The sequence below is a fragment of the Canis lupus genome, chromosome 21, assembly GCF_048164855.1.
Source record: "Canis lupus baileyi chromosome 21, mCanLup2.hap1, whole genome shotgun sequence".
NCBI lineage: Eukaryota > Metazoa > Chordata > Mammalia > Carnivora > Canidae > Canis > Canis lupus.
In genome coordinates this window covers 14,107,214-14,131,132 of record NC_132858.1, presented here as the reverse complement: position 1 = coordinate 14,131,132, position 23,919 = coordinate 14,107,214, and the positions used below count along the sequence as shown (strand labels likewise).

The 23,919-nt window shown below is 40.4% G+C and overlaps 1 protein-coding gene across 23 annotated transcripts in view; it reads left to right on the top strand.

The window, feature by feature from the left end:
* The window catches only part of CELF1 (CUGBP Elav-like family member 1), a 93,848-nt gene that overhangs the window by 27,762 nt on the left and 42,167 nt on the right, over nucleotides 1–23,919 (top strand). For 6 of the 23 annotated variants that reach the window (XM_072790766.1, XM_072790770.1, XM_072790767.1 and 3 more), the window contains exon 1: nucleotides 20,087–20,238. The exons of 3 other annotated variants lie outside the window; for them this stretch is intronic. In XM_072790766.1, coding sequence (XP_072646867.1) covers nucleotides 20,168–20,238 — 71 coding nt within the window. In that variant the 5' untranslated portion in view covers nucleotides 20,087–20,167. Of the gene's footprint in view, nucleotides 1–4,382; nucleotides 4,496–9,227; nucleotides 9,342–14,598; nucleotides 14,639–18,685; nucleotides 18,758–19,439; nucleotides 19,609–20,086; nucleotides 20,239–23,919 lie in introns of those variants that run through there. 14 more of the 23 variants (XM_072790771.1, XM_072790773.1, XM_072790774.1 and 11 more) reach the window with 7 other exon arrangements.

The window sequence follows — 23,919 nt, the reverse complement described above, 5'->3', positions numbered from 1 at the left end:
TTCTGTTGAGTATGGCTTTAAATTGGCTTCACCCTCCCCTTCTTGGCAACTCTTAGTGCCCATCTCATTTTACCATCCTACTGATGTTTTCCCATTTATACTCTGAATCACTATACACCTTCTATAGGGGCTCTCATTAGAGATTAAAATCAGTGACAGCTCTTTGATTTTTCAGCTCAGCCTCAGTAAAGGACACTGGTTAGCATATCTCAATTCCAGCTTTCCCTTTGTTTTTGGTATTTAAAAATGTGTGTGTGTGTGTGTGTGTGCGCGCGCATATCTATAATTTTCCTGGTCTCCTTTTATTTATATTTTTTTTCATTTTGAAAGCTTCAACAATTTTTCTTTTTGGTATGATAGACGTAATAAATGTTTACAAATTGAGTAAGTAAATGTTCTTAGAACAAGTGGTTCAGTATTTCCTAATGAAGGTTACACTTAGACTGGTTGCTAACAAGCCTAGTTGGAGGTCGAAGATGGGTCAGCAAATCATTGCTTTTGTATCCATTCCCCTCAACTCTTTTTTTTTTTTTTTTTTTTTAAACTAGGCTCCACTCCTAGTGTGGAGCCCAGTGTGGGCCATGAACTCACAACCTTAAGATCAAGACCTGAGTTGTGAGCAAGTGTCAGACGCTTAACTGACTGAGCCACCCAGGTGCTCAACACCCCATCTTTTTTTTTTTACACCCACCTTTTAATAAATATTTCTGTAGAATCTTAGTTACTCCATTTTGAAAAGATAAAATCATCTTATCAAAGAATAAAACTTTCGGGATTCATCCTTTTTCACAATAGGCACCAACCTTAGTGCCTGTTAATAATAGCAAACATTTATTGAGCACTTTGTGTGCGCCAGGCACTGTTCTGAATTCTTTATGTATGTAAATCCTTTAATTCTAACAGACACCCTGTAAGGTAGATACTGTTACTATAGCTATTTCCAGGTAAGGAAACAGTTATAATGAAGTTAAACAGTTTTTTCCCTAGTTACCTGGCTAGTAAGCAGCAAAATTGGGATTAGAAAATGGTGGTGTAACTCCAGTGTGTGAGTGTAGGGTATAAGGCTTATAGTAAATTTTGTCTATTAATTTTTTTTTAAGATTTTATTTATTTATTCATGAGAGACACAAAGAAAGAGAGAGAGGCAGAGGAGAAGCAGGCTTCACGCAGGGAGCCCGACGTGGGACTCGATGCCCTGGGTGGAAAGCGGCGCTAAACTGCTGAGCCACCTGGGCTGCCCTTTGTCTATTAATTTTGTTAACATATATGGAATATTAGGATTATTGAATTGTGAATTAGTCTAACCCATTTTAATTTTAGAATTTCCTCATGAAAATGATTGGCTTTAGTTTTGCACTTCACTGTCAACTAATTCATTTATTGATGATAGGAACCTGCAAGGCAAATAAATAGCAAGTTCATGGAATATCCCTAGAATTACTAGTTTATCTCTGCTAGTGCCTACCTGTTTATTGAAGATATTGGAAGTGGAATTAACTTTAGGTTTTTTTTTGTTGTTGTTGTTGTTTTAAGATTTTATTTATTTATGAGACACACATACACAGAGAACCAGGCTCCATGCAGGAAGTCTGATGTGGGACTCAATCCTAGGACTCCAGGATCACGCCCTGAGCTGAAGACAGACTGCTGAGCCACCCAGGCATCCCCATCAGGAGATGTCTTGACAGGGGGGATGTGAGAAGGGGGGTGGATTTGGCAAGTTTTACCTCATCCATTAAATGATCTGGGTGAGTGTAACAGGGTAATGGGGAGATCTGTTCAAAAGGAATGATGTTGGGAGAATTATTGGTAGGCAGAGTAATTTGAGCAGACCTTTCCTAGACCAGGTCTTTCCTAGACCATGTGATTTGAATAGCACAAAAATTTGAGTTAGAGAAATGGGAATCAGCTCTCCTGAGATGTTTTAGTCTCTCTAACATGGATAGCAGTGGATTTTCCCTTGGCATATATGCTTTCCCTTGGATATATGCTGTCCTATGCTTTTTGTTTGTAAGTCACGTCTTCTGAACCAGACTAAAAACTCATTAAGGACAGGGGTTGGGCCTTTTTTGTGACCTCTCTAGTTCTGGGTATATAGTGGATCTTTTCATACGCTTTTTTGATTGATAGAGCTCCCATTTTATACAGAGTTTGTTTGTAAAAATGAAATCAAAGTACTGACAAGGTTAATTTTGTGGAAGAATGGGATTCTTTTTTGGTAAAGGTTTAAGGAGATCATGTAAATGGGTATTTAAATGTGAGGAACACTTTTGGAGCACAGGTCAAGAGTGATGAAAGGATGGTAATTGAAGTCACTTTTTAAAAAAGTGACAGTGTTAAGGAGGTATTTAGAATTTGCCCCAGGGCTGTATACCCTTTGGGGATGAATCAAGCTTTGCCAAACATACTCCCTGATTGGCTGAAGCAAAATGTAAGTTTTGTAATTTCTGGCATATAACTGAACTATCTCAAGAAGCATCTCCACAGAAAAGTTGTTTTGTAGGGTTACAATATTTAGAGCAGAAAGGTTAAAGTTTCCTGCTACTCAACAAAACAAGATAAACTTCCTGCAACAAGACCATATGGAAGCCTCCTGCTTGAGTGCCCATGTGTTTGGGGTGAGGTTGGGGCAGATGGGACAGGCAGGGGTCTTGGCTGCTTGGTCAAGGGTTTGGGAGATGTTAGGAGTTAGATGCTAGGTGCTGTGGAGGGGCTGTTGTATGTTGTGTGTATTGGGGATGTCTGCCTAAGAGGTGGAGTAAGCTCAGTGAAATGATACTGGTGTGTTGGGTGTTGTGGGGGTAAGAGAAGCGGAGAGGCTGACTTGGAATAATACCTGCAATTTGATCTTAACCTCCCTCAGAGATTAGGGAGAGAGAGACAAGATACTGTGTGAGAAACAAGATCTAGATCCTTGGCCTCTTCTGTTCTCTGGAGCCTTCAAGTAGGATATTGCAGGACTGTAGGATTTTTCTCTTTAAGTTTGAAGCTGTTTTGATTCCTTTTTGAGATACTAGGCCAAAAGCTGTATTTATAGAACTTGTTTTGACATATTATCTCACCCTGTCCCTTGCCTTCCTTACTGGAAGCCAGCTAATGTTGCACTCTGCCTGGCAGGAAAGGTTGATTGAAGAAAATGTACATATAAGATATACAGCTGAGTGATTGAAAATAGCTCCAAACTTTGTAAATAGGCCAGCCATAAGGTTTACAGTCCAAGCTGTGTGAACATCAGTTGAGTTGCTGGGATAATTTCAGATGTTGTAATGTCCTTACCCAACTCACATGTTGTGTGTTTGCTGCTTCACTTGCACGATGGCTGTTTCCACACAAAAGTTTCAGGCAAATCAGGAAAAAATGCAAAACAAAGTACTCGTTTTGGAATAGAGCGAGGTTGGGTTTTTTCTTTACTTTGTCCCCTCATAGTTTGAGGAGTTTTCCTAGTTTTTTTTTTTTTTTTCTTTTTTTTTAAAGAAAGACTAGGTAATATTTTGTTACCTAGTTTTGTAGGTAGACTTTTTTTTTTTTTTGTAGACTAGGTAACATTTATATTTAAACAATTCAGCCAATATTCCACCTCTGCAACCTTGTTGGCAGTTTTCTTCTTTATCCTTCCAGACCTACTTTGTTATATATAAGCCCTATGTAATTCTTTTTGTATTATATAAATTTATCTTCTTTTTTTTTTAATTTTTTAATTTATTTATGATAGTCACACAGAGAGAAAGAGAGAGAGAGGCAGAGACACAGGCAGAGGGAGAAGCAGGCTCCATGCACCGGAAGCCCGACATGGGATTCAATCCCGGGTCTCCAGGATCGCGCCCTGGGCCAAAGGCAGGCGCCAAACCGCTGCGCCACCCAGGGATCCCTAAATTTATCTTCTTGATCAGTCCTTAGTCTAGTGTATTGAAATTGCCTTAGTCTCTTTAACAGCTGCAGCATTCCTTTTTTTTTTTTTTTTTTTAAATATTTTATTTATTCATGAGACAGAGACATAGGCAGAGGGAGAAGCAAGCTCCCTGCATGGAGCCCAATTCAGGACTTGATCCCAGAACGCTGGGATCACTCCTTGAGCCGAATGCAGATGCTCAACCACTGAGACACCCAGGTGCCCAAAATAGCTGCAGCATTCTATGACAGGGCTATACTATAATTTATTTAACCAGCACCCAACGGATGGGCATGCATGTTTCCAGTTTTCTCTATTATAAACCGTGTTCTCATTAATGCGTGTTTGCATACTTTGTGTACATCAGATACAAGTGTATTTGAAGGCTGTATTTCTAGAATTGGAATAGCTGAATTCAAAGGGTATGTGCAATTTTCAATATTGATAAGATACTTGGGATCCTTTTTTAGCTTTTGCGAGTGATATTATCCACTGAAGAATGTTTTTAGTGGACATAGAGATCTTAATGCAATGACAAACTACCACTCCAGTTACTTGAATGAATGTATATGATCTGAAATGGAAAATTTAAGAAACCTTCTTGAGGTAAGTTTAATTCTCAAATCCAGGAACCATTATTTTTGGAAAAGAGGCAGATTGCCCAAAGTAGGCAAGTTCAGTATCTCTCTTACTCTCAAAATGTTAGTTTCACCCGTTTATGGTCTTTACCAATTAGAAAAACATTTGTGGTCTCTGGCTCATTCAGTCCTCTCTTAAAACGACTTAGTGGATATCATGAGGCCATTTAGTCATCAGAATTAGTTGCAAGTAGTTGTGGTATCTGAAGTTTAATAATCACATCAGAAAATAAAAGCAAATTAATATTTTGAACCCCCCTCCAAAAGCATTTTACAAAGTGACTTATTTTACCAAATAGAGTGCTGTGATTTCAGAAAGTACAACCCTCACTAGTTAGTGGTGGAACATGGGTCTCTTAATCTGTTCTCTTCACTTTAGTTCCCTTGTCTGAAAAATGGGAGTGAAAATCCTGAAGAATCATCTCCTTTAAGTGCTCAGAAAAATAATTATAAAGTCATTTCCAGAAGGTTATGCATTATAAAAATGAGTCGTTAGAGACATCAAGATTATAAGGTAATTTTAAAAGTAACTCTGACAGTGTTTTAGAAAAAAATTAGTCACATTCTGCCTACATGGTACTAACATATGGTGCAGCCCTGATGAGCTGCACAAGTGGGCTGAAATGAAAATGCATTTGGAGAGAGGAGCAGTAAGTGACTCACTAGATGAGACAGATTTGGCCTTATGGCAGGGCAGGGAAACTAAGGCGGAACTGGTGGTCTTAGAACATGCCAAATTTGAGCGAGTGATACATGAATGTTATGGGAAAGTAGAATGACTGAACCCTTGTGTTTGGATTAGGTACTTTTGTTCAGGGTCTCAGTCCTTATAGCTAGGCCCTGTCTGTGTCTGTAGAGCCCCTACTTCTCCACACAATGGGGAATTTTTGCTCCTTCTGACTTCTTTGTGCATGGTTCCCTGTTGTTTGAAGGTGGAAGTCACTAGGCAAATATTTAACATTGATATGCCTGGAACATTGGGTTCAAACTAGAAAGATGCATAGAAGAGTTAGCAGTTCTGCCCAAAGAAAGCTGCACGCTAGCTTGGCTACCATATGTAAATTGCTACTGCTACATCCAGCAATTTGTTGCCCAGTACTGACAGTGCTGCCAAGGAAACAGGAGGAGCTAAAGACAGAATGAGATTCCGACACCCCACTCCACCCCCCAGTAGAGAGCTGTATGGGGAAGAGGAGGGGAATACTTAATGGGGATTGAGAATTAATTTGACAGTATAGGCATTTTGGAATGATGCAGGATGAAGGACTTAAAAAAATTTTTTTTTAAAGATTTTGTTTATTGAGAGAGTAAGTGCACAAGTGAGGTGGGGTAGAGGGAGAAGTAGGCTCCCCGGTGAGCAGGGAGCCTGATGTGGGGCTCAAGCCCAGGGCCCCAGGATCATGACCTCCCCACCCCACCCGCTGAAGGTTGACATTTAACTGACTGAGCCATGCAGGTGCCCCATAATTTTTTTTTTTTTAAGTGGGCTCCAAGCCCAGTGCAGAGCCCAATGGAGGGCTTGAACTCACGACTCAGATCAAGACCTGGGCCGACACCCAAGAGTCAGACACCTAACTTACTGAGCCACCCAGGTGCCTCAGGAAGAGAGATTTTTAAAAATGTATTTTGCATTCATATATGTCTCACCGAACCACCTCAAAAATGGGATGCCTCTTATTTAGGTATGTATATAGTAATATGGAAAGATAACTAAACAGGAGAAGAGATGGCAGATCAGGATTTTTTTCTTAAGATTTTTAAATTTAATTTAATTTTTAATTAAAAAAATTAAAGAGAGGGGGAGTGAGTGAGACATGATGGGGGGAGGGGCAGAGGGAGAGACTCTCCCTACTGAGAGTACAGCCCAACTTGGGGTGCTCTGGGGCTCCATCCCAAGAAATGGAGATCACAACCTGAGCTGAAACCAAGGGTCAAGACACTTAAATGACTGAGCCACACAGGCACCCCTCTATTTTAGAGGGAGAGGAGGAACAGAGAGAGAGACAGTCCCAAGCGGACTCTGCACCCAGTGTGAAGCCTGATGACATGGGGCTTGATCCCATGACCCTGAGACCATGACCTGAGCCGAAATCAACACTAGGACACTTCATTAGCTGTGCCCCCCTGCCACCCAGAGATGGTAAATCAGGGAAAGGAAGAACAAAGCCCAACTCACCCATCCCCATTCAACTTTAGAGTACTACTGTTTTGTTTTTTTAAGAGCAGTTTCAGGGACACCTGGGTGGCTCAGCGATTTAGCGCCTGCCTTTGGCCCAGGGTGTGGTCCTGGAGTTCAGGGATCAAGTCCCACATTGGGCTCCCTGCATGGAGCCTGCTTCTCCCTCTGCCTGTGTCTCTGCGTCTCTCTCTTTGTGTCTCTCATGAATAAATAAGTAAAATCTTAAAAAAAAAAAAGTTTCAAGGGATTTAATAATTATGTTGACTTTATGAAAAAGGTTTTATATTTATTGGTTGTGAAAGGATGCTTTTGGCAAAGTCAGTCTTCAGGCCAGTTGTGACTCTTGATTCTTAAATATGGGTTATTCACAAGAAAATGTTTATAATTGTTGAGAGAGAAAAGTATGTTATGCAGTAGTATATACAGTACAATCTGTAATTTGATAATAATTGTATTTTGAGTATGTATGGATAGAGAAAAGCCTGGTAGGGAATGTTTTATGTGAAAATTAATAAATAAAAATTTTTAATTGAGGAAGTAGAAAGGGAGAATATTACTTCTGTAAAAAAGAAGGACTACTCATAATGTTTTTACCCAAATACCACAATTTAAAGGGAAAAAAAGTCTTTTTACTAAAAAGTACAAATACTTATCTGTAGATATCTGTTTAAGAAAACATTAGTGTAAAATTTATAAATTAGAGCAGATAAACTAGGGAACTCATTTCAACAGTTAAAGGTCTGATATGTGTCATCTTATTCCAGGTACTTTGAGGATATATAAATAGAAAAGGAAGGACTTGTTACTTGTTCTCAGTTTGGTAGCATTTGAAATTATTTCATTAACAAAAATTTAGAAATTAGGTTTATACTTAGTTTCTCCTGGCTGTATCTCACATGTGGTAGGGACTGAACTAGAACTTGGATAACTTTAAAATCAGTTTGGAGAAAATAGAATTAAATTTTTAGATGATTTAGTGATAGTCTGGATTAGTCTAGCACGGTCTTACATAGTCTTATAGATCAGGGAATTGAGGCCCAGAAAAAAGTGACTCACTCAAGGGCATTCAAATAACATCGCATCGAGTCTATCTAACATACTGTTTTGTTGCCTTGCAGCAAAGAGAGTCAGAAGGGAACATTCTAACAGTAGCTATGAGCCCCTTAGAGATTGTGATAATGCTATGGATTCTCTCTTCAGGAAACCTCATGTATATCTTCCTGCAATTTAGGAAGAAAATATCATAGGATTCATAGACCTATTCCCCCTTCCTCAAAGCTCAAGTATGGACTTTTAAAAGATGTGAGAGTTCCGGATTAAGAACCTTTTTTTTTTTTTTTTTTTTAAGTAATCTCTACACCCAACATGGGGCTCTAACTAACTTCCAACCGTGAGATCAAGAGTCACATGCTTTACCAGCTGAGCCAGCCAGACGCCCTCCAGTTTAACAATCTTGATGGAAAAGGAAAGTTTTTAAAATTGTTGCTGTGATACACAATATACTAATACTGAACTGTACACCTAAAAATGAATTAAGACAGTAACTTTTATTTATTTTTAAAAAGATTTTATTTATTCATTAGAGACAGAGAGAGAGAGAGAGAGAGGCAAAGACACAGACAGAGACACAGGCAGAGAGAGAAGCAGGCTTCATGCCGGGAGCCCGACGTGGGACTCCATCCCGGGTCTCCAAGATCAAGCCCTGGGCTGAAGGCGGCGCTAAACCGCTGAACCACCCGGGCTGCCCAAGACAGTAACTTTTATGTATGTGCTTTTGACCACAATTTTTTAAGCTGGAAAAAAATTGTTACCACTAAAGAGCACATACTGGCCATTGGAGAAAGAGATGAGATTGAGATCTGTTTATAAATTTCTCTACCAGGGTCAGGAAAAACACCACTGATAGTCAATAAAGAGTTAGAAGCTACACACTTAAGCCTGAATCATGGAAATGGTAGCCATAAAACAAGTGTCACAAGGGGGGAAAAAGATTTTTGTGGACTCCACAAAGAAAGTGTTAACTTTTATCCCTACTAACCTAGACAAGTCAGAACTAAGCCTGATGTAGGTGTAGGACCTGGACTGTTCAACATCAAGCAAAATTACAGTGGAAGGAGATGCTCTGGGAATGAGGAACTAACAGGGAATTTTACATTGTGCTTCAGTATGTCTCTTTAATCCACCTAGCCACCTCAGGGTTACGGATGAGGGAAATAAAGGTTAGTTTCTCTATGGTCATTCAGTCTTAGGTCCACCTATTTGCTGCTGAGTGCTCTCACACATTTTTATTTCATTTAATGTTAGATTCTACCTGCAGTTAGTTGTGATGTATTCCCAGGATCCTGGATTAGAATCTAGTGGCAGTTCCCCTGCTATAGGTTCCTAAGGAAGGTAGATGGATTGGAGTAGTGCTCTACTGGATTTTAACACTAGGCCCTGGTGAAATTTTGCATCATGATGAGCTCGGCAGCCCAAGAAAGCTTCCCATTTGATCTTTTTATCTGGTTACTTGGCTTTCTAGGATATGCGGGTGAGAGGACGTGGTTTACCAATGCACTAAGCCCAAACTTTTTATTGAATCAGCCATATAACAGGAAAAAGAAAGAAGCAAGAGTATTGCAAAGCAGTCTAAAAGGTAACACATTTTTTTTAAAAGAGCACAATTTTCCTAATTTCCATTGTTTCTTTCCTCTTCCAGTTAGAAGTTTGTACAGCAGCAGCTTGGTTGTATTCTGGGCATCCATTTGGTTCCTTTGGAAGTACGTAGTTCTCTAATTGTACAAGTGAAGAAACTGACACTTTGAGATGTTGATGAACTTGCCCAGAGTCACACATACTGATTAACAGCAGGTGGTTTTCAGTACCCTTAGTCATATTTCTTTTGTGATGATTGAAACCTTGGATATTTACCTACTTAAAAGATTTGCCTTAAAAAAGTGGTCAGACTCAACATTATGGTTTAGTCTCTCCATATTTAAACATTTTCTGTGGTTTGTGTGCATGATCTTAATGTGGACAATTTTAATTTTTTTTAAATTTTTATTTATTTATGATAGTCACAGAGAGAGAGAGAGGCAGAGACACAGGCAGAGGGAGAAGCAGGCTCCATGCACCGGGAGCCCGACATGGGATTCGATCCCGGGTCTCCAGGATCGCGTCCTGGGCCAAAGGCGGGCGCCAAACCGCTGCGCCACCCGGGGATCCCAATGTGGACAATTTTAACCTGCGTCAGCCTTTCACCCAAGGGTCGAACTGACTATATATTCCAACTTCTTCATTGCCTGGATTTGTGTGATCTTGAGAGTTAACTTCATTTCTTTGTGTCTTTTCTCATCTGTAAATGGAGATAGGCTATATATGAGGTTTAAATATAAAGCACCCAAAACAACACCACATGGTATAGGGTAAATGCTCAAAAAATGTTAGCTCTTAAAATTACCGATGCTTTGTGAATGTCTGGATATTTCTCCCTACTTCCAGGTGATAAGGGTTACAGATTTGTTTATTTAAAGTAAGCTCTACACCACTCATGGGACTTTTAACTCACGACCCCGAGATCAAGAGTTGTATGCTCTACCAACTGAGCCAAGCCAGGCATACAGGGCTTACAGATTTTAAATACTATATTCTATCAACTCAAGGATGCACACATTTATGTATTATCATTGTTGGCATCGTAAATTCCTTGATTTCTGGAAACCTGTTAGATTCTAAAGATAGAGGGATACCTGGGTGGCTCAGCGGTTTAGCGCCTGCCTTTCGCCCAGGGGATGATCCTGGAGTCCTGGGATCGAGTTCCACATTGGGCTCCCTGCATGGAGACTGCTGCTCTCTCTGCTTTGTCTCTGCCTCTCTCTCTCTGTGTCTCTCATGAATAAATAAATCAATAAAATCTTTTAAAAAAAGATAGAAAAATTTGTTAAAAAAAAACTTCATCTCAAAGCTGGATATAAAATTGGTGAATTGTCTATTATTTTTGAATTATGCAGGCCTATTTTCATATCTCCCAGGAGATATGGGGTTACCCTGAGTGCAGGAAAGGCAAAAGATGGGGCCTGGCTTGTCCACCTCTATCTTCAACCTGAATAGCTTCACTTCTCTGTTTAAGGGAGAAACACTTTTGTCTTTATTTTTTTATTTTTTATTTTTTTCACTTCTGTCTTTAAAAAGATTTGGAAGTCTGTAATCTGTATAGGGTTCAATTCTTCATTAACTCCTTGCCTTATATGAAAGAAGTTTTTCAAGGTATTGAGGGCATTTACTAACAATAGTTAGTAAGAGTTGGTGAGTCAGACTAATGAGGCCAAGGTCATGAGTTCAGGCCTTATGTAGGTCATTGGACATTACTGTGTCTGCCACCAGCCCCTGTATCTAGAATTTGATTCAGTGCATACTATGTAAGAGTTGCTGGTGAGTGAGTCAGTGGTCGTCTTTCTGGGGAAGGATAGTGTTTTGTCATTTACTCAACATACAGGCTCTTTATGCCAACAGAAAACTGAGAAATAAAAAAGGTTAATTACTTTGCCTATATTAAGGAAAGCATGTAGGAGATCTCAGTGCTTTTGTATCAGTCCAGAGAGGTAATGCTATTCATTCACCCTTACATCTTTTTTTTTTTTTTTTTTAAAGTAATCTCTACACCCACTGTGGGGCTTGAACTTAAGAGTCACTTGCTCTACTGACTGAGCCGACCAGGTGCCTCAGCTGTTGTGTCTTTGAAACATGTCATGATCATATAAATTCCAAAACCAAGTATAAATTCTTTCCAAATTATTTATCCTTCCTTGAGGAAATTGGAGAATAGGTGGTCTGCCTTTCAGAGTCTCTTGTACCATTGACTTGCTAAGTACAATTTTTAAACTCTGTAGGAGGTCCTGTTTGAACACGTTAATGTTTCACAAGTAGACTAATATTGCCTGTTTTCCTCAGAGCTAGCTTGCCCTTCATCCTTTCCTCCTCTGTTGCCTTGGGTGGTGCCCCCAACCCCAGCCCCACTTTTGGTGCACCTTTCCCCCCTGAACTCTTTTTCAGCTGTCTTTGGAACCGCCTTTATACCTCCCCTTATGATGACTGAGAAAGGTGGAGATAATGTTAACAGAAACAGACTTCTGTGGAGCCCGTGAAGTACAGGACAAATGCGGTTCAGCTTCCTTAGAGAGCACATGGCATTTTGTTTGGTTCCCTACAGAAATGAAAGATGTGAAAAAACAAACCTAAAGCTTTTAAAGAAAATACCTTCTTGTGTATAAAGCTTCCCACTGTCCTCCTTCAAGTGGCAAGGGTCTGTGCAGGGGAAGATAGTGCTGATCCTGTGTGTGTGTGTGTGAATTTTCCTTTAAAAAGTCTTGTGTGGGGATCCCTGGGTGGCGCAGCGGTTTGGCGCCTGCCTTTGGCCCAGGGCGCGATCCTAGAGAGCCAGGATCGAATCCCACGTCGGGCTCCCGGTGCATGGAGCCTGCTTCTCCCTCTGCCTGTGTCTCTGCCTCTTTCTCTTTCTCTCTCTGTGACTACCATAAATAAATAAAAATAAAAAAGTATATATAAAAAAAAAAAAAAAAAAGTCTTGTGTGGGGGTGCCTGGGTGGCTCAGCCAGTTTAGTGCCTGCCTTCAGCTCAGGTCATGAGTCCAGGGCTCAAGCCCCACATCTGCCTTCCTGTTCAGCGGGGAGTCTGCTTCTCCCTCTGTCCCTCACCCTGCCTTGTGCTCTCTCTTGCTTGCTCACTCTCTCAAATAAATACATTAAATCTTAAAAGAAAAAAATAAATGTTCGGTTACTTAGTAGTAGAGTGAGGTTTTTGGTTTTTTTTAAAGAATTGATTTTTCTCTTTCTCTTGGCTAGGCAATAAGGGTGTTTCTTAGCCCCCTTAGGGTAGGGCTGCTGTGTTCTCTGGGACCAAGATATGTGTCCTTCACTCTTTTTATACATTGGCCTTTCTTCATAATCCCAGGTCTCTCTTCTGCTTTCTGCTCCTGGAGATTTCCCAGCTAGCATGCAGTCTGAGTCTGGTCTCACAGTTTCACACAACAGCAGTGTTTCTCAACTGTTCCATACATGTTTCATATGACATTTTGGGAAACATGACTCCTAGACTCTTAGGTCTTTTCTTTGCCCTTTATGTTTTCCAGAATAAAATGAACAAATAGAACTTCTTTTAAAACGATTTTTTACTGGGCAGCCCGGGTGGCTCAGCGGTTTAGCGCTGCCTTCAGGCTGGGGGCCTGACCCTGGAGACCCGGGAACAAGTCCCACATCGGGCTCCCTGCATGGAGCCTGCTTCTCCCTCTGCCTGTGTCTCTGCCTCTCTCTCTCTCTCTCTCTCTCTCTCTCTCTCTCTGTGTGTGTGTGTCTCATAAATAAATAAAATCTTTAAAAAATAAAATAAAAAGATTTTTTACTTATTTGACAGCATACACTAGTAGGGGGGAGTAGCAGGGAGAGGGAGAATCAGGCTCCCTAACGAGCAGGGAGCCAGATGTGGGGCTCAATCCCAGGAGCCTGGGGTTGTGACCTGAGCCAGAAGCAGATGCTTCATTGACCGAGTCACCCACGTCCCCCAGTAAGTAGAAATTTAACTTTCTCTCAGCCCTCCAATGTGTAACCACTATTCCAGAACCCTCTGGACACACTGCCTCAGTAGAAGTTTGTACCTCCTAGATGATGGTCACATTTCTCAAGAGAGACAGACACACCATGGATTCTGGGGTTAGAATCCCTTATATTGATTATTTTAGCAACTAAATACTTAGAGTAGTCCCCACTTTAAATGGGTGATAGTGATACAGGATTAAGTGAGGTATTGTGAACTTAGTAAATGTAAGCTCTTTTCTTTTTAATAACTTTTGATGATGTAGGAAACTCCAAGTAAATGCTTTTGGAAGGTTTTTTGTTAATCTAGATTTTTGTCTTAAAATGATTGGAAGCATCACTGCTTCATTAGCCAAATTGGAAACCAATTAGATCCACATGGAAAGTCAAGTGCTTAAGCACCTATTTTTTGTTAGGTAAGAAACATCTTTTTCTTCAGGAGGGGTAGGTAGGGTGCAGTGTCTCATAGTTCTGGTTCTGGCTTTGTCTTTCAGAATTCTTACTTTCCAAAGTAGGCTTCATCCTTGATGACTTTTGGCAATTCTCTGTCTTTAGCCAGGGCCAAACAGAGGTCCAACAGGCAGAGGATGTAGAAGAAAGTTTGTAGGAATTTGGGCAGCTTTATAGAATCAATTTTTTACTCGCAAGATTGTTCGATAATGTTTAAAAATAAAACAAATTGGTTTTGTGGTTCCTCTGTTTGCTTTTAGCTCCAATTAACTTCCCCATCTTTGATTTTTTTTTGGTTTCAGTGGTTCACCACTGCCCTAGGGCCACTGAGATGCATTTACACAGGCAGGAACTTGGTTGCCTTTGAAGAGTTTTAGGCCTGGCTCCTACCTATTCAGGAAGGTTGCTTTGGGAAAATAGCATGGTCTCTCCACATTTATAACATAATCCTTGATTGCTAAAAGAATAATAAGGCCTTTATTAGCTCTGTAGTAGTTTCTCATCCAAAAGCAGATGCTAAAAGTGACTTTTTTGGTGACCTAAATCTACTGGAATTCAATCTCATAAGTTGTAATCATTGTTTTGCTATTTGTTGCGACATTTGAGTACAAGCCTGTATTTTAGTATTTTTATTTCGCCATCTTTTAAAGTTAATTTTGAGCTACTAAATGCAATTTATATTTTAAGGTATTGTGTACTTTAAAAATGGGAGAAGGAGGAGGTTTGGATGGGGGGTTTGTTTTAATTCTAGGCCATGATAACAGAAGTGGGATTTTCTTAGGAAAGGATGTACATATCTGGAATTACGGGAAGTACAGGCATGGCCCACTTATTTTTCTTTCCTTGGTTTTTTAGAGTGAAGACATAGTCCAGAGAGGGAAGTGTAAAGCCACAGGTATGGGCTAACTGCTGGATGAGTGTGCTCTATGGTCATCTCTTTAACCTTCTTGCATGAGGCCTGTTGTGCAGATTTGAAAACATTGCATTCAGAAAGGTGATGGCTTTTTTCCTATATTGTGGGATGTAATTTCCTATTCCTAGGAAGCTAGAAATACTTTCTTACTCTTTGTCAGCTCTTTCTCCTTAGCCATTTCCCAAGGCAGGTTTATCTCCCACTTGAACTAGCTGTTGCCTGGTGAGAGAGAGAGAGAATGAGAGAGAGAGAGATAGAGCGCGCGCACGCTTGTGTAGCAAGTATTGTACAGGCAGCAGCTACCCAGCTAACTTCCTTTCCCTGTTCTACTTTGTATCTGACAGACCCTGAGTAAACTAGAACGAGGATGAGGACAGAACTTAGTGGATTCCATATAAACATTCCTCTCCTGGACCCAGAATTTGTTCACCATACTGATTTTTTAATCAGCACTGGAGCTTAAATAAAGTTTAAACTTACTTAGTATATTGTTACCATCTAAGACTTACACTTAAGTTCCAAAACCAATGGAATCTGAAAAGATGACCTGATTTGAAGAGTGGTCACCATTTGACAGTTTATTAGGTCAGGGTTAGTTTCAGAAGGTCCAAGGGAGGCTCTGAGTTTATTTTTATTTTTTTGCTGACAGCACTAAGCACATAAGAGGGTCTTTCTGCTAGTCTTCATGTTTGACACTGATTGACGGAGGAGGTAATAGTGATTAAGGATGGGAGGAGGAAGTAGAAAACTTTTCAGACTTCAAAAAAGTGGTAGGTAGGTTCTCTTCAACCTTGTCATATCCTCTCAGTGTACCATAAATGATAATTTTATAGTCAAACCAATTTGCATACAACAGTGACTAAATTTGGTCCTTTTTGTCTCACGTTGATTGTAGATTTGGAATAGAAAAATTAAAAAAAATTTTTTTTAAAGATTGATTTATTTTAGAGAGAGACCATGAGCAGGAGGGGTGGAGAGAGAAAATCTCAAGCAGACTGTGCAGATCTCCATGCAGGGCTCTGTCCTACAACTTTGAAATCACAAGCTGAGCCAAAACCAAAAGTTAGATGCTCAACCAACTATGTCACCCAGGTGCCCCATGAAATAGAAAATTCTTTTTTTTTTTTTGAGATTTTATTTATTCATGAGAGACACACAGAGAAAGGTAGAGACATAGGCAGAGGGAGAAGCAGGCTCCCTGCGGCGAGCCAGATGTGGGACTCGATCCCGGGACTCCCAACTCCGGAAACACAACCTGAGACCAAGGCAGACAGTCCACCACTGAGCCACCCAGGTGCCTGAAATAGAAAATTCTTTACAATATTTCAATTCTTTCTTGACTTTAAAACTCCCCCTCCCCCCAATTCAGAAATTTTTTCATTGTCTAGACTCTTATTGGAAACTCAGAGATTTTTGGCTTGTTTTAAATTATACTTAACTGTCACATTTTTGCAAAAAAGCTTCCACAAAGTGAGGTGCCAAATAGATGTATACCTAAATTGATCAGTATATTTTTGCATATGCAAAGTACTGGATTGGGAGCTCTTAGGAGACCCCACTGATTATATTAGAAGTACTCAATTTTTGTGTTTGTTTAAGATTTATTAATTTTAGAAAAAGAACACTCATGGGGGTGGGGGGGGTGGGTGGAGGGAAAGGGAAAGAATCCCAAGCAGAGTGCAGAGCCCTTTGTGGCTGATCCTCCGACCTGGAGATCATGACCTGAGCAGAAACCAAGACTTGGATACTTAACTTACTGAGCCACCCAGGCACCCCAGAAGCACTCAATATTTGAAGTGAAATTCAAGACCAGAAAGGTGTTGTTTTGTTTTGTTTTGTTTTGTTTTTTAAAGATTTTATTTATTCATGAGAGACACAGAGAGAGGCAGAGACATAGGCAGAAGGAGAAGCAGGCTCCTCTCAGGGAGCCTGATGTGAGACTTGATCCGAGGACCCTGGGATCATGACCTGAGCCAAAGGCAGATGCTCCACCACTGAGCCACCCAAGCCTATAAAAGTTTTAAGCTAAAATTTTGTTAGTCTGGTTAGTTACTTTCAAGTAGTATCAATTGCTCACTTCTTTTCTACATCCCTTCTGTCATCTAATGCCAGAAGCTTGGTGGGGAGTAGATATCCATTCCATTTAACTATCTTGAGGTGTCATAACTTTGTCCTAGATTATTACACTTTTCTTTATATAGAGTGATGGTGATTTTTAATGACATGCATTCTCTTTTATAATTTGACAGTAAGCTCTAATTTCTTCTATGCTCATATAACCAGACTTCACATTTTTGCCCTTAAAGACATATTTAGATTATTGAGGTGAAGTATAAAATCCCGTCACTTGAACTCCCTGGTTGTATCAGTCAAGATAGACCTCTAGCCTGATGTTTGCATGTGCCACCTGGGCCTTTTTGTTCAACTATGCTTTTCTTTGCTCATTCACTCCTTTGACAAAACAGCTGCTGTGATTTCTAGCATTTTTCTCTTCTAATCCAGTTTTTAAACCGTTCATTCCATTCTGATGTTCTAAATGCAGGGTGTGCTGTGCTTTAGAGGGTTTCCCTTATCTACTGATCAGCTTTAATGATTTTGGTTCTTAATGTTACAGTAGGCTGATTATCCCTATCCTCACATCATTGGGCTTTTAAATTGTTGCCCTTAGAAAAGGAGTAGAAAATATTCAAGGCAAAGAACGCTAAGACCATCAGGGAAAGACGAGGAAACCATGAATGTAAATTCAGAGTGAGAGGACAGACGGTAAAAAGGGATGGAGGAAAAGTTAAAACCTCTTGCAGTGGACCCTTGGTTATAACCTTTCCTGCCATCTCTTTACTTCTTCTAATGCATCCTTTGTGGGAAAAGCCTGGAATGTGTTTCTGATTCAGAAATTTAAAAAACAACTTATGGGCAGTTTTCTGTAACTGCTAATTCTACTTTATAATTTTCCCTTAACATCTGCTTTTTTGTGTTTGAATAATTGTTTTTATCATCACTTAACTTTTTAATCTTTTTTCTAAAATTGTGACTTGTGATTAATTTCTGTGCTTTCTTTTCCCACAAGCATGTTGAATTTAATTATACTGAGATGACTCTTGTGACCTGCCTAAAGAGAAGCACTCTCCTTCATGTAATAACATTTCCATCCTTTAAGTTTTTAAAGCAGTCTTGTTTTCTAATTATAAAGTGGATTTTAAAACATTACTCTAAAATGAGTGCTTTTCGACCTTTGGCTTGGTAAAAATTACTATAAGGAGTACATATCCTTTCATATGCTGAACAGTGCCTGGCTGCTCAGTAGTCTTCTGCAGTACATACTCTCTTGTTATGCATGTGATTCTGATGAAAATGAAGATGAATTAGATATATTTCTAGTGAATAGTAAAAGTAGAACAATAACCAGTGAGATTACATAAAATTTGTTGATTCCTTTTTAAAGGAACCCTTGAACTAAAGAAAACAAAACAAACAAAAAACTAACTTGGTTGTTAACCAACCTCACAAAGTTACTCCTTGGTCCTGATAGCTTTCTATAGGAAGAGGCATGTGACCAGCTCCAGAGTACATGAAGAAACTAGGACAAACCTAACCAGTAACTTAACCAGTCCCAGCTAGGGTTACTGTCTTCTGCCTATCTGGGAGTCAGCACTTGGTGAACTGTGTGCTGTGTGCCAGTTGCAGTCTCTTCTCACCGCAGCCTGGCTTCACTCCCCACCCCCCTGCCTTTAGTAGGTGGAAGAGAGCTCCTCCCACTTCTGTCTCTAAAGTAGTAGATCCAAGGAGCCAGGGTCTCTGGCTGAATAGAAGAGCGGATAACCGCTGTTGTAATTCTAACTTTTGGATGGTTATGCCTGTATATTAGACAGAAGACAGTTTCTACCTTCCATGGTCAGATGCAGGCCAGGGGTCAGGCATTGTTAGCCAGGCTGCAACACTTAGGCCTATGCAATGACATGTTGCCTTTCATTATTTTTGTTTTTAAGTAACGCTATACGTTTAGGAGTTCATTTGTTTACCTCTTTACAGGCTGAACATAACTTCCTTTTTTCAAAATTCCCTGTGTTGAGAACTGAGCTTGAGTGAAGTGAAATCTTTGAGGTAAGGCAATCCTAATGATAAAAATGGAAAGAAGGCCTGCGCAGTTTGGGAGCCTTCAGAGATAGAGTTTTAGAGTCACTGCCTAAATATTGAAATGCCACCATTTGTTGTTTGGAGGATGGGAAGCTAAATTGAGAATGGGAGCACCACATCTGCCTTGACTGCTAAGTATATCCATTTCTACTGCTCACCCATAATAGAATTTTTATGTGGCATTCATTAATCTTGGTTTTAGCATCAGTTTAAAGGAAGACAGAGAATTAAGAGACTTACTTTACATTCCTCTCTTCTTCCCTTACATGTTTGAGTGTTTGCTCCTAGTGGGCCCCGCTTCTTTGTCATTATCATCACCCTGGTTGTTTTTGTTTGTTTTTCTAGAAAGGTCAAACAACAGAAAAGACATTATTTCCTAGTACTTCATCAGAAGGCAGAATATTACTATTCCATTTTTATTTTTGCTTTTTAAATTTTCTGGTAAATAAGATTCAGAGTAAAGTTTTGCCTGTCCCACCTAATGAAGGTCATCGAAGCAGGAATTTTTAAAAAGTCCTTCACTCTGATGAGGAACGTTAGGGAGCACACTTTGCTCTCAGCACACCACCAAGAAGTTGAGGTTGGTCCAGTGCAGGTAGAAAGAAGTCTGTGAGCAATTAGGTTTTTGGTGACCCCTTCTTTAGTCAGCTTTCCTCTGGCCTGCTTCTGCTGGTGTGAACCACTCCTGTGTGACTATGCTGAGGTCAGTTTGGACCCAGCACCATGCTCATTGCTGTCTTTGGCACATGGAAACTGAAGTTTAAACCAAGGACAACAACACAATTTTCCTTTCCAGAAATATTTTCAGACCATATGAGGTGAGCTCCCCTCCCCCCCCCCCCCCCCCCCCGTTCTCTGTTTTTATTTTTTTATTTTTTGGTTTTGGTTTTTTTTGGGGGGGGGGTTGTTTTGTTGTTTTTGTTGTGTTTTTTTTTTCCCCTCAGGTAGTTTAAGGCTTTGGGGCCCCTCAGAACCTGATTTGCAGAAAGGAGTTTGGAGGATGTGAAACAAGTTTGTGTTTCTTCTGCTCTGTTAGCCACTGCTATCTTCATGGATCTGACACTCTATTTATCTGACAGTGCACTTAGTACTGCTTCGCCAGGGAAAATCACACAAACCCAGCCCTGGCGCATCAGCACTTTCATTGTGTGCTGGGCTGAGCCTCCCTTCACATGCTCACATCCCCCTTTTAATCCAATACTCCCTTTCCCCTCCCCAGTCCTGCCTGTTTCTGTGGCACTTATTGCTGGTTTCCCTGAGCTCCTGTTTCCACTTTGTGTTTTTTGTGGGGCCCAGGAAGCTAAAGCTGTGTGTATTTGTGGATCAGACAAGTGCAGCAAGTTAATATCATTGGCTTCTGAAGGGGAGAGTGAGGTGATGGCTGCGTTTAAGTTGGATTTCCTTCCAGAAATGATGGTGGATCATTGCTCTTTGAATTCCAGTCCTGTGTAAGTATTTTTGTTGTCTAATTTTTATCATAAGCAGAGGAACTGGGCTGTTTTCCTTGTTATTTGATGAAACTGGTTGCTCTCCCTGAAAGAGGGAAGAAAAAAATTGGGTGAGGAAGCAAGAGTCCACACTATTAATATTTTTTATTGTAGTCTGATTCTGTCTCATTACTGTTGATTTCCTTGGGGCTGTAACTAAGTTCTCTACAGAAGGGTGCATTTGATACATGAGCAGCAACATCAACTCAAGTGTGCTGCATTCCTTCAACTTGTAGTGTTTTCCCATATGATAGATTCCAAGGTTTTTTATTTTTATTTTTTTAACCTTAGCTTTACTGCTTTGCATTGGATTTGCCATTTCAAACAATCTTTTGGGAAGTTATTTATTTATACCAAATTCTTAGACTCCTATCACAGAGGAGACTGGTTGCTAGAATGTATTTAGTAATGTATCCAGGATGCTGTATTGGCATCTAAACTATAACCCCAGGCCCTGATTTTTCCTAGTCTAATTGAAAATGCCGCAGAATACATGATTTCAGTGATGTTAGATGAAGCCCTCCTCCCCCCCCCCAAAAAAAAAGCAAAACTGGATCAATTTTGATTGGCAGTTTGCCCAAATTTTCAACATGAGAATGAGAAATCTAATCAGTGTGCAGTACTGTTCAGGAAGTGATACTGCCATTATAGCTAGGTCGCTAACTTGGCCCTAAGCTATAGCTCTGGGGAACCTGAATTCTGTATTTGGTGGAGAAGAACACATTTCTAACTCCTGACTTCAGTTACTTTAACCAGGCTTCAGAGTATCTTGAAACCTCAAGCAGATGAGCCTTAGGTTATTCAAAGCCAAGAATATTAAATGGTAGAAGAGTCCCTAGATAACAGGTGGTAGGAAAAGTCCTTGAGATTAGGCCTCCATTGGAAACCATTTTACCCTGGGATTACGTGTAACAGGTGTGGATAATAGCAGATTCTGAATGGTTTTCTGTGGAATAGTTTGGGGGCCCTCAAAGTTAGCTGGCTTGCTCATTTGAAATGGATGCTATGCCTTCTCTATAGTGTCTAAAATAATGGTAATTTAGATGTGTCTTTATATGTGAGTTTTTTACTGCTAAAATTTTATTTTAGCTGTAACTAACAGGTGAAATCACAGTGAAGGCCATCATAAAGACTTAATACATAGTAGAAATACTCCCATGTGCCAGATATGTCTCCTTAGAAATAGAACTTTGTGGCTCAGATTATCTTTCATTGTAACAGTTTCTGTCTATGCTTTGCCAAAGGACTGCCTTTGTTCAGTCCTTAGATACAGCATTTTTCCTCAACCTGATTTGTCATCTTTCACAAGGTTAGACTAATTCAGTATCCTGTGAAATCTGGATCACAGATCACTGCATGAAAGTTACCTGGAACGTAAAAATGCTGATCCCTGGACCCATGCCTAGGTATTCTTATGCTTAGAACTGGGCCCCAGAATCTGTATTTCAGCAATATCCCATGTAGTTTTCTTTTTTTTTTTTTTTAATTTTTTTTTTAATTTTTATTTATTTATGATAGTCACACAGAGAGAGAGAGAGAGAGAGAGAGGGGCAGAGACACAGGCAGAGGGAGAAGCAGGCTCCATGCACCAGGAGCCTGACATGGGATTCGATCCTGGGTCTCCAGGATCGCGCCCTGGGCCAAAGGCAGGCGCCAAACCGCTGCGCCACCCAGGGATCCCTCCCATGTAGTTTTCATTCATGCACACTAAAGTCCTAGAGCTAGTGGACTGACTGCAGCACATTCGGTTAGAGGTGATGGAGGAGGACAGCATTGCATCATTTTCCCCCTCAAGTGCGTTTGCATTTGTTTTAGTCCTCCATCCTACAAAAGCTTCGGGAAGTTAATTGGGCACTGGCTGTTGCCCCTGTTTTACAGATGAGAAACCCACTTGAGAGAGGCTATTATTGACTTGCCTGAGGACAGTTGATGTCTGCCTTGGACCTAAAATCAAGCTTAATGATACCTTCTTTTTATTTTTGCCCCTTAGACCAGGCTGCCTCAAGTGTCATTGAGCCTGGTAGCTAACAGCTCCTCTCATTTCAAGTCCTTGGGCCCATTCCCGTGGCTACTGTATGCCAAAATACCATAGTTGGGAAGAAGAAAGTTCTTGAGAATCGTGTGTTTGCCACTTTTTTATTGGATTCTCAGCCCTTCTTTTAACTCATACTCTTTAGCAGGAGACTTGACGTCAGTGGTTTTCTCTCTCAAGTGATTTTGCCCGGGAATGTGATCTAGCAATGTATCTATTTCAAAATTTCTTTACAACAGAGAAGAATGGCTGGTGGTGGTGTGGAAAGGTTGGAGGACCTGAGCTGTAGTTCTCATCCTTATTTTTTTTTTTAATCTTTTTTTTTTTTTAAGATTTTATTTATTTATTCATGATAGAGAGAGAGAGAGAGAGGCAGAGGCACAGGTAGAGGGAGAAGCAAGCTCCATGCAGGGAGCCCAACGTGGGATTCGATCCCGGGTCTCCAGGATCGCGCCCTGGGCCAAAGGCAGGCGCCAAACCGCTGCACCACCCAGGGATCCCCCTATCCTTATTTTTAAGTGTCCTTGATTCTGCTCTGACTGCTCTTCAGCTTCCCTGGTTCCTCTTAACTTGCTTGTACGCTGGGAGATGGATGTTGTCCAGGAGTTGTAGCTCAGGCCCTTTTCTCTTGGCTTTCCTTTGGCTTAAGGGGGTACAGATGTACTTCTCTATTCTCAGATCTATGTATTTATCCCCCAAGTGTCCCCTAAGCTTCCTATGCAGAATCACGTTTCCAGATTGTCTATACTAGCACCCAGGAGTGATCAGTAACTTCTTTTTCCTCATCTTTTTCATCAAGGGATCTCCCTAGTGGGTCCTGCCCCCAAAATTTTCAGCATTGCTTGAAACTGGGCCCTAATCTTAGGAGCTAGTTTGTGCAGAAGTCTCCATATTTCCCCATTTTATTTCATCCTCTATATTGTCAGGTATCTTTTAAAAAACAAATCTGATCACTTCCTAGTTTAAAGATTGGAATAAAGCCCAACCCTGTCAGTATCACATGAAAAGCCCTTTATTGGGTCTTTCCAGTGTTTATTCTCATTGATTTTCTAATGTTTTCTCTCCTTTTTCTAATCTTTTAAAATGTTTGTATACTCTCCTCTTTCTCAAGTCCCTTTCTACCTTTCTAATGCTCTCATCTCTTTTTTCGGAGTTTTTACCATGTCCTCGTCACTCCATGCTGTACGGCACTGTTTCCAGCCCCTTTGTCCATCCAGCTTAAATCCCCACCCTCCTCCTCCCCAAAAAAATCCCAAAACCACCCCCACTATCCTAGCTACTTTCTTTCACGGAACTTTTAGATACCTGTATAAATATTTATAGGACATTATAATTGTGTATTTCCAATTGTTCGATGCCATTGCCTTCAGGGCAGGTATTGCTCAGTTCCCTTTTATAGCCCCCTATAGTGTATAGTATCTTGCACATAGTAGGAACTTGGGAAATACAGGTGAATGAATGTTAAGCCCTGTGAGTTTTTTGTTTTGTTTTGTTTTTAATTAAAGGTGGTCACTGAAATAAAGTCTCTAGACATTATCTCCCTTCCTCAGGGAAGAAGGCTGAAAACCTTCACAAGCAGATGGTTAGCCTGTTCAGTTGTTGAAAGGTGA